This window comes from Oxyura jamaicensis, chromosome 21 (assembly GCF_011077185.1).
Source record: "Oxyura jamaicensis isolate SHBP4307 breed ruddy duck chromosome 21, BPBGC_Ojam_1.0, whole genome shotgun sequence".
Taxonomy (NCBI): domain Eukaryota; kingdom Metazoa; phylum Chordata; class Aves; order Anseriformes; family Anatidae; genus Oxyura; species Oxyura jamaicensis.
The window spans coordinates 2,332,006-2,348,569 of NC_048913.1; the positions used below are offsets into that span (position 1 = coordinate 2,332,006).

The following is a 16,564-nucleotide window of genomic DNA, read 5'->3' on the forward strand; positions in this document are numbered from 1 at the left end:
TGATTCATTAAGGCTTTGTGGGTAAGATGAAAATTGGGTGATACCTCGCCTTAACTCAGTATGTGAGACTCAGTGACTATGGTAAATAGCACCACACCAGTACTGTTGGGATGAGTTTCTGTGTCTCCTGAAAGTTTTTTTTTCTTCTGTAAAACTCACAGATTTAGGAAAGAAATCAGTATGGTTCTGTATCAGTTCTGCAGATGATGCAGTGAAGTGACTTAAGTAAGGTTCCCGACAAGTCAGTGGCAAGAGCTTGGAGCAGAATCCAGCGTCTCAGACCAGGGCTAGACTGGTAAGAACTTTGTGGAAGAATGATAGCTTGATGTCAGGTTGTGCCTTCCAGCACACAGTTGGCAGAAAGTTTTTCCATTATAGCAGAAACTAACGATCCTAATGGTGAACCTAAGCCTGACTTATGACAGGAGCATATTTTCTATTACAGCGCAGTTCAGGATCATTAATTTTTTTCAGAGCATTCTCTTTGAAGAAATCTCATTTTAAGTTATAAATCTGTGTTAAAATGCTCTTTCAGTTCTGGTCATGTGAAATCAGACCGCATGTCACAAATACATATAAGGCAGGAGGAATGAACATACTGCACTGTGATCAACACTTGTTTCCTCCTCAGTGCAATTGCAACTACTGCTCAGCAGCCACTGCATTCAACATACCCATCTTCAAAGCCTAGCACAGCTCTTCTCATATCTACATCTTTTGTCTTGTTTAATCTTGCACCTCCCCATGCTCCCTTCTTTCAGCCGCTGCCTTTGTCTCTCCCTCCTACCCTCCCTCTCTGGTTTCATGTGTTCTGTTGTGTCAATCCCTACATTTGAAACAATCTTTTCAAAGCACCAAAATCCTCAAAAATACATTTTCCTTATGAAGTCTCTTATATTGGTTTCCTGTACTGAAAATATTTTGGTTGTTTTAATTCCTATCCCAGTATACTTACTGTGGGTTTTTTTAGAGGTTGATTATGGAGCTTGTATTTGTTATGTATAGTGTGTTCATTTGCTGAGATCACTGGAATTATTTACAGAACAAAGGGTTACTTTGCATGAGTTGGGTGACTTGATCTAGTCTTGCATTAAGGAGCGTGTATGAGTACCCATAAATTTCACTGTCAAATAACATGAAGAGGCCTAACATAGTATATATTAGGTCAGCCGCTGAATTAAAATGGCAAAAATATTCAAAGTGACTGAGTAACTTGAAGCCATTTAAGAATGTTTTTGAAGTTTACTCAGCTACTTAGGGCCAGATGCAAAAATGAGATTTTCAGAGGCACATACGGCAGACTGTCCCTGGAAACTAACAAAGCAAATTCTGAAGTCATTCCCAAAATCAGAGTCTAAGTTCTTTCGTTACCAAGCACCTTTGAAATTTTTCGCAATCCAACATAGCCTGTGTTTCTAAACCACTTTTGTCTATTTTGGGGCATATTAAGGTAGTAAACGTTACTTTGCTTAAGTGTTTAAACTTTCATTAGCTTAGATCTGAAACACAATGCAATCATTATCAACAATTCTGTAGAATTCCATATAGTATATTTTATTTCATGCTGTGACTAAGAGCATTTAAACGTTTTCAGTACTTGTATCCAAGACAAATAATAATTCAAGAAGAATCCTCCACTCACCTCTATTCCCTTTTTACTTTGATCATGAGATTTTTATGATTAAAATCTCCAACTTTACCACTAGTGTTAAACCTGGACCATCTCCCAGAAAGCAAGATGCAGAAAATCACTTGTGTGGAAGTGAGGAATTAGCTGTTCCATTAAGAAAAAGGAAATGCTCTGAGTGTGAAAAGCTAAACCTTCATTACTTATCAACTCTTCAGGTGGAGGAAAACCATGGTAATTTAAGATTTAAACATTTGCTGCAAATATATACACATTAAAAACTGTCTCATGGCAAGTGAGGAAACAAAAGGAGCTGGGACTGTTTGGCAGAGTACAGTTATTCATGTATCAAATCAGATTGGTAACAAATTGTTCCTCTTGCTGCTTTTAGTAGGAATTGGAGGAGTTTCTTGACGAGAAGTGTCTCAAGCTCATCAGAAAATATTTTGAGAAGAGATGGAACAATACAGTTTCAGCAAGGACTTTTCAGTGTGTAGGTATTGATCAATTTGTAGCTCTTCATATAGTTTTTTTACATCGTGTAGGCAACCCAGTATATAACATTGACTGCTGCGAAGGCTGCTGGAAACACTGCTCTGGCATATATGTCAATGGTATCAGCATCAATGGGCTTAAAGAGGGACTTCAAACCACTCTTTCTATCCAGTTTCATTTCTTGCCGCAGTTTTGTCTCTCCAGTTTCTATTTCTATTGTGCCGTATGATCCAGGCAGACTTCTGGGAATGCGGTGGTGCCTGTTGGAAATGGCCAGTTCCTGGTGCACACCAGCTATGGAAAGGGAAAACAGAACAATGGCATTCTTCACGTTTACCTGCAAAAGAAAGAGGAGAACCTGTAACAGTAATTTATAAGGCAAAGTTATTTTGTCCAAGCTAGACACCACTGAGACAGCATGCACCCTATCCTGACTGCATATAATTGACTGGCTTCGAGATGAAAATTGTCCCATTGTGTGGCCAAAGCCAGCAGGCAGTTTATAGGCTCTTGTCAAAGCCAAGAGAATGTGGAAGTGGGACAGAAAATGAACGTCGATCAGTCATATCTGCTACAGCTTCCTAAAACCAGTAGTAATAATAAGATTACAAGCCTACTTTTCTGTTTTGCTGATGGCATTTTATTATGCTGTAGAAGACCTAAAAGAGCCTTAGCAGAAGAAACTACAAAATAATATGTTTTGATAAAAGGCTTTTCTTCCCCATCTTGTATAATAATGTCATATAGATATTGACAAACCCTACAGGAGTAACTTTGGTTACCTTAACTTACACTGAGGACTGGACAAATATCAAAGGCTCTAAATATATTCTCCAAGTATACGATGTAAAAATTTGGCTCAAGACATACTTTGCATCTCTTCTTACTCATTGTCTCTTATTCTCCATTTCCTATCTTAAATACAGCAACAAATCATGTAAGAATATGTTGCATTTAGTGTAATGCTAACCATGCTGCATGGGAAAATTAACAGCTGCATTTAGCCGCTTCTTATATTAACGTGACAGAAGTGTTAAGCAAGAAATCTTCCAAAGAGGACAAAGGTTGTAATGCAGAGCCATTGCTTTTGCAAATCTTTTCACAGTATTTGACTTACTGACCTCTGCACTCTGCCTTCTTGCCTTGAGCTTGTTCTTTTGCTTTTTCATGTAGTCAGCATTGAAATGTGCAAATGCATATTCTACAAGTGCAGCGAAGACAAACACGTAGCATATCCAGAAGTAAACATCAAGTGCCTTGATGGCCGATGCTCGTGGAAGCGAAGACCGGGCACTGACCATCAGCGTAGTCATAGTAAGAACAGTAGTTATACCTGCAGTGTGGTGTGAGAAAGTTCCTTTAGTATACCTGAATAAGCATATTTATTAATCTGAAACTGAGGAATAGAGTAGGAGACCCTTAATGGTGTGGTTTCTGATTTTCTAAATGGGATTTAAAGAGTTTGTAAAGACCGTGGATTTCTATGACTAACACAGCTTTGAACATCTTATCCTTGGGTTTGCTCTAGTTCTGGACAAACAAAGCCAGAAGATTTAACTCCCAAAAACATCTGGATCTGGACTTGCAACCCTTACTCAGACAAACGGATTAACAAGCTCTAGGAACACTTTTGTCACAGTTCCAGTTCCTTCAAATCAATTATTTCATACAACTGCCTTACACTCACTACTGCTTTTAACCATCTTTAGATGTCTGTGTTCTTTATTGAGGCAGCTGCTCTGATAGTATGACAGAAATCAAAGCACAAAAGAAATATTTTAAAGGACACTCCCTTCTGCAAATTTTAACACAGTGTTCATAAGTGCACCTTCATGGAAAATTAGTTATATTAACAAGCGTAATTGTATAATTGCAATTTCAGCATACCCTTCCCTGTTAATTCCCCAAACTATCTGTTTTACCTAATGACACTCTGGCAGGCACAGCTGACTGACTGATCCAGAAGGATACCCACGACATGGCCACTAGTAAGATAGAAGGAACATAAGACTGAATGATGTAAACTCCTCGATTTCGCCGAAGGTGGAAGTGGAGACTGAGCCTGGGAAACTGACCTGCTGATAAAAAGAACAAAGAAAGATTTTGACTGTGTAAATTGCAGTTAAACTGGTATTTAAAATAACATTTCCTATAATGATGCAGTGACATTCTTAAACAAAATTATTTTGGCTAGGGATCACAAAAAGCTTTTATGAATCTTTTTCAATTAGTCCTCATAAATCCTGCACGAGGTAGTATGGTTCTCATCAGCACAGTTAGCTAAGAATAGGTCAAATGATTTGTCTCAGGTCATATCAATGCCAGATCTGAAAATAAAATCATGAGTCTTCTCGAATAACAGTATTGCTTCAAAATGTGTACTGTCTTATCATCTGCTGTAGAAAGTCCTCCAGATACTAAATTTAGATTTTTTAAAAGGCCAAGTTAATTTCAAACTCAAAAAAAGAGCTTAGAGGAGATGTGCAGCATAAATGAGGATCTGAATACATGAAAGAGGATGAAAAATCAGCAGGAAAGAAATGACTCCAATCTTTTACAAACATTGCAATAAAGCCAGTGATATGCATACACACCACTGACTTCTACTGGATAGAATTAGAATGAACTGACTGTACGTCATAAGCCTCATAACATCAGGGCTAATGGAAATTTTTCTTTATCCGAAGTTGCAAATTAGGTCAGGAAAATGTGAGCTATACCTCAAGTGTTTTTTGTCAAGTGCTGTCTGGCTATTCCAAGCGGTATTTTATCAAGCAAATAGAGCTAAAGGACATAATATGCTACAGTGGCTACCTGAAAGCAAAAGGTTAGTGATTTTTGCAAGTATGAGCTAGAAAGAAATACCAAGAACCTGACAGATTATTTGAATTAGTTACTGAAGAGGAGGGATTTTCTATTATACGTATAGGAGGTTTCCCCATGCAGGAAAAGATCCGCTACTGTCCCTGAATCGAAGACTGATCCTGTTACCAGATTTGAAGTTCATCATTTCTGTTGTGAACTGGTAATTGGTGATTGTGAATTGAGCAAGCTGCAGCTTATCCAGCCCATGGATTTCATCCTGGTTTTCTGACCAGTGGTAGACAATGTCCTCTGAAGAATAGCCATCTGCCAAAAGAAAGTTGAATAAATACAAAGCTTGGGGAAGAAATTAAGAACCTCGGCAGCTCACTGTGGAAGTCTTGTAGTTCCTTTGCTACACTGATTTTCATTGGTCCCAATGCAAACATACTGTGATTCAGTCTAGATAATTCACTATTCTGGCAACACCAGTGTTTCCAGGATCCCATCAAGAGTAGCTTTCCTACAGGGAGAATAATCCAAGTTGATTCACACTGACTAACACTATGTGGTATGGCACAGTACGCTTCAGTGTCATGAGAAATATTCCAACTCTCTCAAAAAGCTCCTTTGCATACAAGCTGTGAGATTCTTGCAAGTTTGGTAAGAAATGGTGTGTAGAGAACAGAAAATCAAATTAGTGCATCCAGTTAGAGAAAAGATTGTAACACAGGCCCATGTCCATTCTAAGATGCAGAAGCTAGTTTGACAATCATCATGTATATCAACCTATAATTATTGCAGTTTGGCATGGGTGGCAGCTGGCAAATAACTGCTAGGAAGAGGTGCAGGGTACCAGGGACATGAGAGAAGGGCGGGAGATGCAAGAGTGGATTTATGTAACATGCAAATCCAAAGGAAATCAATATTTGCTAGTTGTGCTTTTTGTTAATGCACAACTTGCTACTAAACCTATTCACTGGTTTAAAGAGCCTTTATTTCTACGTTTTTGTTGCACTGAAATCAAAATCCTCAAATTCAATTAAAAAATTCAACCACCACCAAAATTCCCTGCAGAACTTGCTGGGAGAGAGAATTGATCACTGCTTCACTGTCTGCTGCCTCTGCATTTGGTGATTACATAAGTGAAACTGTAGATTGCTATTTTTGACAGGATAAAATGGTATTGTGGTTAATCGCCTAGCAAACAAAGTCCGTGCTAAAAAAGAAGAGAAATTTGCATCAAAGGCTCGTGCTTCTGGTCAGAAATTGCTGTTCACAAATCTCTGGAACTCCCAGGACCTCTGAGTCCAGACTCAGAGGACTCCCAGTCTTCTGGACTCCTCTTAATATAAAAATCACAAAAGGCCAAATTCATTGCTAGTAATTGGGTGGCCCCTGCTTGTGTCAGTGAATTTCATTCAGAAGTGTTAATGTTAACATGCCGATCATAGCTAAAATACAGGTTGGACAAAATATAAATTAATTCTTCACTCACCTTTTTGAGTGTAAATGAATTTAAGCCAATCTCTGTAGTATTCTGATTGATTTGGGTGTAACATGCAAGAATGCCTAGGCAAACTAAATGGCTACGCAAGAGTTAGTCACAATCTCATTCATTAAAAACAGAATTCTTTCTTTTTCCTATTTTCTCACAAAGGAAAAATAGCACACCAAATATTGCCTGTGGGCTTCTTTACGTCTTCTCACTGGATTTGATGGAAACCTCAGTAATGCTACCGAAAAGACTGTCACAGTTCCTCTAGGTTTTACATCAAGCACCACGTTCCAGACATTTGTCATCAGCAGGACTGTAGACTGTTCATCTTCACTGGATTAAATCCTACAGTTTTGAATTGTAACAGAGCTGAACCAGCATTGAAAAGTCCACAGTCTAATGCGATGATGAAGGCATTCTTGCACCCTTTATTTGTAACTCCTAAGCACCCCTTACATTTCAGTGACTAAAGCAGAATCACTCCAGCGAGCTAAGTACCATATATGCAGGCTTTAAGCAACATCTAGGTTATATGAAACACTGTACTCAGCCCTTACAGCTCTCCAAATCCAACATGCATTCTTGCTCATCCATTGGGTACTTGGAAAGGTCCATGTCACAGGCCACCGTTGAGGTAATCCTGTCCCAAGCAAAATGAACACCAGTTAGCTGCGTGCAGACAGAGCAGTCCCTTCCACTGTCCCTGAGTTCAGAATAGTATGCAATTAACTTTATAGTTACTAAGTTCTAAGAAGAGCACTCTTCCAAAGAGAGAAATACTGCTTTCTCTGTTCGTAAGATGCAGAAGCTAAATCTAGATCAGACTCATAGTTCCCATGGAAAACAGCGAGAAAGTGGAGAACAGAATCTTTGCTCTGCACTCAGCATCTCCCTCCCTGGTGCCCAAATAGTTATGAAAAGCTGCTTTTTCATTTTGAAAAGTAATTAGTGGTTACTCGGTGGAAAATCTGGTAGTGTTGCTGAGGACACATTTCTGGCAGTGTAATACTTGTAAAGCAAAGGGATCTCTCAATAGGGGTGACCAGAACTTGGTTTTGAATTAATAGTTATTTTATGAAATTATTGTGGGAAAAATGAGTGATTACTTTGAAGTCTGTTCAAAAAGTTAACACACGACCAATTACACTTGCACCCTCTCTTGCTCACCTTATGCTATATAAAATGACCCCATCTGGCTGGAGCCTGATAAGTTTGTTTTCCACAGTCACATCATGGAACCAGGCAGACTTGGCATTTACTATGAAAGTGTCTGGCAGCCAGAGCTTGTCCACAAACCGGCTGTCTAAGCCCAGAGTTTCATTGGTGTGGTTGTAAGACAGGCGCTCATCTCGCCAGCTCTGGTGCAGAAATACCGTCATGGTATATTCCTATGAGAAGAGAAATCCCAATTAACAAGTGATGCTAAACAAACATGATGATGCCTCGGGAGGTGGTCAAAAATCATTGGATTGGTTTAGAAATGTCCTAGCTGTTTCCTGTGCACAGAAGTATTGTATACTCAGCCCATTTTAATTTAAACAATTGCCTCTCTAGTTAGCCACCTACACTTTCTGCCATTGCAGTACTTACGTTCACAACTTGGTGAGTTTAACTCGTAACGTACCATGTTCACCTCTGAGATGTGGTCGATGCTGGCTACTTCAATTGCAAGAGCAACATTAACAGGAGGACCTGAGAAAAAAACGTTTGAATCATGATTTACAACATCAGAGCAAGTTAAATATGTAGATGCCCAAAGACTGTTAATTCTTTCATACAGAATGAAATTGTCAAAGCGTTTTCCATGGTAAAATGCACTTTCCAGAAATTACTGTCACAAAACAATCCAAAATGACTTCAACTCAGTTATCAGGGGTGTAAGAACTGTATCAGAGAGAAGACTGCATTGCTAATTGTGTTGTACAGCAGAATGGGCAAATTGCTGACTGTTACTTTTTCCAGTATCCAAGTATAAGATAACCACAAATTTTTAATCATGTAGAAAATGAAGTTCTGATAAACATCAGAGGGTAGAAGGATTGTAAGAAATAAAAGACAATTCTCAATGTCTCACCTCCAATCCCAGGCCTGAAATTCCGTGCATACCCTTTCATCAAGTCATCTAGGTTGGGTAACCAGGATATTTCGATGTTGGAGCCTATGTAATCTCCAATGTCAGTCATAGCTCTAGGTAAAGAGAGTAAGTATCTTTTAAAACTTGCCTGTGTTTACAGACATAAAAATAACAGAAAATGGAAGACATTGCCTCTTTTACTCCAGAGACCACCGACAGTGTAATCAGCTAAGCATGACTGGCAGTTTAGTGGAACAATACTGTATACAGATGGGGAGACCATTTCAGGTGTTTCTGTTTAAATCAAAACATATTTCAGGCAAGAACACTGCCCCTTTCTGAGATTAAAGCACACACTTTTCTTAAAAAAAGTTTTAGAAATGTAAAGAAAGCATAAGAAAAAGCAAGATACTTTGTATACTGCATGAAATGCATGCGTGTATGCTGAAATGCAGCTACCTGGGTAGCAGCACACAGCAGCTGTGACAGCTCCTAGTACCAATATACAACAGTTGAGAACAAGAAGGGACATGTATTTTGAAATGTGATGTCCACGGTCTACAGCAGTGAGCTGTCTGTCACACCAACATGTCTCTGTCCCACTCCACCTTCCCCCAGGTGCCCCAGAGCTCTGGGCACAGAGGGACGGTTCCATCATTCTGGGAGGCCCCCAGCTTCTGCTGTTTTCTCCTCACCAGCATCAGGCAGCATGGGTGTTCGGCGTTATGTCCTTGGGTCAGGAGTGTGGGATGCTGCAACGCACACAGCCTTCTGCAGTCACTCTTGGGACACAAGTGGTCCAGCAGCAGTCAGTGGGCTTTGCTGGGGAGGTGATGTGCTGCTGCCAGATCTGTGCAGCCTGCCACAGACCCCCTCCCAGAAACAAGGTTCCTTCTCTTGGGTGCAACGCATGCGCTTCTTTCTGACCCACCGACATTCTCTGAAGATATTAGCACCGTTTTGTGTTGCCTTTCCAGCACCTGGCACATACCAGCCTCTCAGCCCCCCTGGTAGAAGGAGCTATTCCATAGTCTCTTAGAAGCAAAAGCAAACTCAAATTGTCTTCATTAACTGTTTAAACTGAGCTAGCAGACTTCCTTTTGAGCAGATCTGTGCCTGCTCACATAATCCCTCTTGCCAGCACTGTGATTGACATGACAGGAATAGATAAGGGAAGGACTGTGACAATGTCTACCACAACTATTTGCAAAGAGGAAAATTGCTAGTGGTTCGAGAGAGGCACGTATCTGAATGCAAGTACTATAGCGGAGCTGTCTGAGCACTGTTTTAGCATCTTCCACTGAGGCCAGCAATAAATGTGGCATTTGAGAGATGTATGTCACTAGTAACAGAAGAGAAGCTTGTTAAACACTGACGGAAGACTGCAGAGTAATATACCATAAATATATTCTGCCTTGGTACTTACATAACTTTCTTAGAGTGTTCATGTGACATTGACCCACATAAAACACGTGGTTTTTCTCTCCAAAATATGCCAGTCCGGGCATTCAGCTTAGCCCATGCAGTCACTGCTAGCACGGTAGCAGAGTATCCTACAATAACCAACTCTTTTCACAGGGAACTGAAAGAAAAGTCTTTGATCACCCTGGTGATGAAATTCTTGCCCCATGTGTATGGAATCAATTATAAAAGGGAAGAGTTCCGGGATAACAATGTATAAATGTAAGTCCTGAGCAGCTGAGACACTGAAAATTTGCATTAACAGAGTTGTCAAAGCCTAAGTGACCTTTAATATACGGACATGGCTCCACAGTGAAACTTCATTACTCACTGCAAAATGTTGAAATTGGGGATATATATTAGACACATTTGTAACATTGCCTTGCCATAAGCAGATTGCTGTTTGTTCATCTAAAATGACAGTCCCAGACATTTCTCACTTCCCTTTATCTGAGTAAGGATCTTGGGAGATTCAGAGCCATGTTCTCAGCTATATCAATTGGAATAACGTAATTGATTTAAAGAAAGGCTGTGAAGATTTGTAATAGGTATCAATAAAGACTTTTCCTTCTTTTTTGCATCCCACCAACTGTATCAAACACTTATTTCTATCAGACTGCCATTTCCTATGTGCTGATCTCTTAGTCTTCCACGTGTCAGTTGTTACTTAAAGAAAATCACTGTTTCATAATACTTGACAAGATCCAAGGGCCTTTTTTTCTGCAAGACCCTCAACCACTGCAGTTCAGAAATCCTGTAATTTATTTTCTTTTACATCCACCAGCCTATTTCTGGAAATACGAAGGCTGTCAGTTAATGCAGAAAACAAATAATTACTTAAATTAAGACCTTGGCAGATTAGAGAATGAGACTATCTTTGAAGTATTTTGTCTAGAAATGTACCCATTTGTAACATGTAAGTCTCAGCCATAGATTTATAGCAGTATTACTAAGCAGTAAAATATATAAACCACTTCTATAGGCAGATATACCTGAATGAATATACACTATCTATCTGCCAAAAATCTATTTGTCTTTTCAGTTGAAGATGGTGCTTTTTTATTTATCCTTCTAAAACCTCAGCCAAGTTCCTCAAAGTGTTTTTAAAACGACACTCAAGTCAAAAGGTGGCTGCAGTACGGTGGCCTATCTTGCGAGCCTGAGCTGTGAGGGTGGCAGAATGTAGCTTATGCTTCCTCCATACACAATGACAGTGCTAGATACAAGTTGTAAAATTAGAATGCCATGAGTAATCAAGCTGACAAAAATAATAGAAAAAAAAAATCTGCTGCTCCCCTTTCACATTAGGTATCTCTACATGCGCGCATGAAGAAATCATTCCCAGATAACCAATTTACAATCAGTCACTTGCTATAAGAGAAATAATGCCATAAGAACTGCCTCAAGCCTCATCTTTTTTTGTTTGAAAATGCATTTACAGTGTGCAGCAATTATCCTGTGCCAGTAGTCTATTATAATGGCATTATGGAGAGCCACAGAGCTAAAAGCAAGTTCAGATGACAGAGCTGGGTTAAAAACTGTGGGCTAGAGCTTGCCATGTGTTTTAAGCAGATTACAATCTAGAGGGAGTTTTACTTAAATATCCATGACACAATTAAAAGAATCTTGTTTCTATTATTAATAAAGCCTTAGGGTCAGATCATCAGTGTAACAAATCTGCTGAAGTTAATAGTGCTATATGCACTTAATACCAGTGGGGGTTGTTAGAAGTATTACAGCTGAAATAATTTTACGGCTAGATTAAACGCTGTTTATGTTTATACTGCTGGTTCATTTTTAAATTTCTACAAAATGGGCAACAAAATTCCTCAGTTACTGCTGTTCTCACTGGCATGGTGTTGGCTGAATGGCTTCTAAATACTCAAAGAGAAGCCGGGAACCACAATAACCTACAGTCGCGTTTACAGACAGCTATCAGCGAGTTAACAAAAGCTTTTGCTAACATTAGACTTTTCCAGGAAGATGAATACGGGACTAGAGCATAGCAACAGACACAGGAGTGATGGAGCCAGGGCTGTATGCTTGGGTGTGTGATTCAGCCTGGTGGAAACGCGTCCAAGTCCTGCTTGTGTCAGCCTGAAGTGTGCTCCTCTGGTCTAAAGTTATCCTGGGTCCTCCAGCATCGTAGAAATTTCCCATTCCCCTCTTTTTTTCCCCTCAAGAATATTGAGGGGGAAGAAAAATACCAAACTCAAAAATTTTCTACGTATAATCTTTTTATTTTTTTCTTTTTTTAATCTGGTTGGAAAGGATGGAAAGCAGGCCTTCAACTTCATGGCACTTTACAGACCAGTCTGGGGTATCTCCATTGAGTCAACGCTCCGTACATCACACCCAGTACTTTCAAGTTACGTGAAGGATGGTGGAAGAATGTCATTAATCCTCGATAAGCAGTAGGGATTATAATGGCCTAAAATACTGTTCATGTGTTTTACCTGAAAAAGCAAGGCCAGCATATAAAATACTCGTTGGAAGGGATTAACTTTTTGTAATGTAAGCAGTAAAGATTAAAAGAAAGGAAACTACTGTTAGTGGAATTAGCAAGTTTGCTTCCTGATGTAGGCTGCTCTAGAGCTTGTTTTAGTAAGAAAAGGAATTTCTAAAATTAAGCTATTGATTTGGTAAGTTGAAGGGGCGTAACAGCTCATCAAAAGCTTACCTTTACTTTGCACCAGGCTAGAGCGGGGTGCCTAGGTGACCTAACCACAGCATATGCTGTGCACTAATACCTCTCTGGAAATCATTCCCAATCTGAAGCTGAGAAGGATGTTTTTTTATCTTCGTTCTCAGTCTGTACCCATCTCATTTCAAGCAGGTATTTCAGAGAATATATTTTCATCCATCCAACTGTGGAGTTTCAGCATTTTGAGAACTTCAACAGAGCTGGTTGTTAACAGTAGAAAACTGATTTCTGCTGTTCAAACTCTGAAAAAAATATATAATTCTTTTGCATAGTAGACAAAGGAAAGATGAAAGCACCATTGATAAACCTGGGAAAACCATGAAGTTCTTCTTTGCCTAACAAAACTGTCCTTGACACAGGTTAGGAAAGCAACTCTAAGCAATGGATCGTGAACGACAGAGCAAAGAAATCCATCTCCTTTAGAGCTCAGTGGTGTCAGTTCTAGAATCAAAAGTAGGTGTATCCTAGAATCATTTCTATTCAAGCTGACACCCTTCTCCCAGCTGCTGTGGGACCAAGGCATTCTGCTCTTCTGGAATGCTCTGGAGGAGAAGCATCGATCAGCTCGGACAGCACGTCTCGAAGAGGCTTGTCAGGCAAGTGAGATGTTAGCCTGTCTTCACTGTCTTCGAGAACACTGCTTGAAAATGGTTGCTGGATAGTTATCAACATTACTGGAAAAAATCTAAGTCTTTAAATTAAACCAATGAAAGAGGCAACCTGTATATTCTGTGTGCATAAGTGCACTACAGCAGCTAAGATACAACATTAGCAATATTATTTTTGCACAGCAGTGCCAAAAGCTCAACAGCAGCTCTAAGTTAGTGGCCAATGAGATACCGATTTTAGGTCACACTTGTAGGGAGAGTGTGCTAACCTTTTGACAAACATACTGCAGTACGATGTGGAAAACGACTTTTTGCATCTCCATTGCTTCTTTAAATCTGCTAGCTTGACTGATTCTATTTGGGGAGGTGACATAGATGCTGTATGAATCTTTTAACCTGGAAGATGGAAATGCCAGTTCAACTGATTCTAAGGACTGGGATGGAGTACATTTCCTCTCCTTTGAGATAATCTCTTTTGGGGGCAAAAGTCCCAGATGTCACTGCCACTCAAGACAACCTTTTCCTGGGAAAAACACAAGGGATATCCAGCAAGATCAGTGAACAATCTGGCCTCTGTCAAGCTCCAGGATTATCCAGGGCAGTGTGTGTATCCTTCCCATCTGCCATTCCGGACTCTTAAGTGAAGCTCATTGTAAATATGCTCTGTATTTTGAAATGTAATTGAAAAAGCATTAAGCTAAATTCATGGCAACCTTTTGAACATCAAAGCCCCATCAAAGCACTAAAACTCAGTGAGTTTTAAGCTACAGAAAATAGACCACTCTTTGCATATATTCACGTGTTAAAGCTCCTCCATTTCCATGACTAGAAGAAAAAGACTGAGGGAGATACACTACAGAAGGGCAATTTTATGCAAATGTATAAAAGCCATTTAATATAGTAGAATCTTTAATAGAAAGGACACACCTGCTATACACCTGCTTTTAATTAGAGAATCATTCTTCTGGCATTTTTGATATTGTGATATCCACAGCATATCAAACTGATAAAATGGTCTTTGCTCCAAAGAGCTCTCAATCACCTAACTGCCAGATTTCTTGCCACTAATCATTGCCAAAAGCAGACCAAAAAGTACTACTTTTATAGAACTGTTTACATGAAAACAATATTGGCATAAGTAGACTGTGCTGACTTAGGTTGCATTTGGCTCATTCACTTCAGTCAAATAGCACAGGACAGAGAAATTGCATCAATTACAGCTCTTTTAAGCACTCTCAAAGGGTACTCAAAAACGCCACGAGGAAGCAGGGTGCGTGTGTTCCTCACTTCTCTCCTCTGCCAAACCTTAGTGTTATTTTAATACGTAGCTTTCCCTTTGGGACGTCTTAAGTCATACCACTGAGTTCAGAATTCTCTGAAATGTTCCTCTTTTTGGAATGTTTTTGCTTACACTTGTCAATATACAGGCTGTAGAACTCACGACTTAGAATTTAGTGGTTTTGGATGGCCTCTGTCATCATAACTATGAATCATGTTACATTTAGAAAGAAAAATCAGAGCAATACAAATGTAGCTATGGGTAGTTTCGCCCATTATTCTAAAACCATGGTATTTTGCTAATACTGCTCTTTGTAAAATCATCTCTTACCAAAAATGTCTTATTATAGGACTCCAAGAAAGAAAAACAAGAGTTAATGTGCTTCTTGGGCTCCTAGAAGGGGAATTATTTCATAGGTCACTGTGTGAGTAATTTTACTGATGCAAGGGTAAAGTTTTGTTTTAGTTCCATGTAATTAACTCATCAAAAGTACACATGCAAGCAAGCTTACTCAATTTTTACAGGATTAAACAATGTTCTCCCATAGCCATGCTAAATTCTGAATCTTCAGAAAGCTGTGTTGCACTAAACAGTGCGGCTTGCTTTGAGCAGTGCATGTCTTACACTTTGGCATATTTGAAAAACTACTAAGAACCAGGCAGTTTGAATTTCACAAGCTAGAATTTGCCTTTCCTTGCTTTCTGCCATAAGTATATATATTTCTAACAAACAGCTCGTCACTATTGTGCAATTGGAGGAAGAAAGTCAAGTAACTAGGCAATTAATCCAATGACAATTTACCTAAAAAATTGCAGGTTGCACATATCCTGGCAGTTTCTGTGCCTAGAAACAGATCTTGAAGGCAGAAGCTGAGAAGACTGATTGTTCCATAACACTCTTTTTAAATTTATGTTTTACTCAAACACTACTTTTTAACCAAAATAGTGAGTGCCAGCCCAAGTGCAGTCAGAGAAACAGGACCACTGAAATTAGGGGCAAGATCTTTATGCCCTTTGGTCATAAGCAGTATCTTCTCTGCCTCCAGTCTTACACTGGATTGCTTCAGAGCATGAAGGTGGCAGGATCTAGCCCTGGGTAACAAATTCAAGGTCACAAGATAAGTCATTGTGCCGGTCCTGAATAAGAGCAGTTGACTTGACACTTCCTCTAATGCAAGATCTTTTTCCTTCCCAGTGGAAAAAAGAGAGCTCACTAATTAATTCCAAAGACTGCAACCGCAGTGTTGTGTCTTCCTATGATAATCTCTTTGCCTCTTCTACTCCTCTGAAGTTATTAGCAATGTCTATAAAGCAAAAGTAGGAAGACCCCTTTAATATCACAGCCACCTCTGCTCTGGATGATGTGGGCATGTTTTTACAGGCAGCAAGTCCTTTTTTACTCCCCCTTCTGTTTTCATTGCATAATCATGGCAAGCTTTCTCCACATCCAGCCTCCAGATCTGTACGGAATATATAGAGAACATAGCTGGTTGCCTAGCTAACACCTCCTGAGTAAATGCGACTGAGGATCACAAACATTTATCTTTGAAATTTATTCTTGAAAGAAATGGCTGGTGTTCTTCAAACTTTCTGTAAGATCTTTGCCGGGCCCATCCTTTCATCTCAAGTCCAGGAGGCATCCGAGCCCATCACCAAGGGGATGTCGGTGTGGGGTATTGCCAGAGGGATGTCGGTTTGGGGTTTGTCTTGGGGTTTGTCGCTGGGTCAGCCCCATGCAGGGCTGATGGGGTAGTGCCCTGCTCCTGCTGGGCTCTGCAGGCGTTTCATGCTCAAGCGGGCACCCTCCGGGGCTGCTCTGGGGTGTGTGGGGAGCCACCGCATCCAGGGATCGCCCCCAGCTTCGGGTGGGTGCCTCAGGAAAAGTCCTCCAGCGGCGTCCCGCTGAGAACACCCCTTCCGTTCCCTCGCTTGGCAGAGGAGCATCCTCACCCGGGGGAAGCCGGGGTCCCTTAGCCGGCAGGACCAGGGGTCCCTTAGCCGGCAGGACCAGGGGTCC

At 40.1% G+C, this 16,564-nt stretch overlaps 2 protein-coding genes across 5 annotated transcripts in view; one reads left to right on the forward strand and one right to left on the reverse strand.

Moving 5' to 3' along the window:
* CFAP74 (cilia and flagella associated protein 74) overlaps positions 1–16,564 on the forward strand; it is a 73,844-nt gene that overhangs the window by 9,794 nt on the left and 47,486 nt on the right. The gene's annotated exons all lie outside the window — the stretch shown is intronic.
* The window catches only part of GABRD (gamma-aminobutyric acid type A receptor subunit delta), a 15,907-nt gene continuing 876 nt past the window's right edge, over positions 1,534–16,564 (reverse strand). Inside the window, exons 2-9 of one of the 2 annotated variants that reach the window (XM_035344900.1) lie at positions 8,497–8,609; positions 8,047–8,114; positions 7,590–7,810; positions 6,980–7,062; positions 5,114–5,251; positions 4,045–4,197; positions 3,244–3,455; positions 1,534–2,459 (exon numbers count right to left, since the gene is read on the reverse strand). In XM_035344900.1, coding sequence (XP_035200791.1) covers positions 2,160–2,459; positions 3,244–3,455; positions 4,045–4,197; positions 5,114–5,251; positions 6,980–7,062; positions 7,590–7,810; positions 8,047–8,114; positions 8,497–8,609 — 1,288 coding nt within the window. In that variant the 3' untranslated portion in view covers positions 1,534–2,159. Of the gene's footprint in view, positions 2,460–3,243; positions 3,456–4,044; positions 4,201–5,113; positions 5,252–6,979; positions 7,063–7,589; positions 7,811–8,046; positions 8,115–8,496; positions 8,610–16,564 lie in introns of both variants that reach the window. The other variant, XM_035344899.1, reaches the window with a different exon arrangement.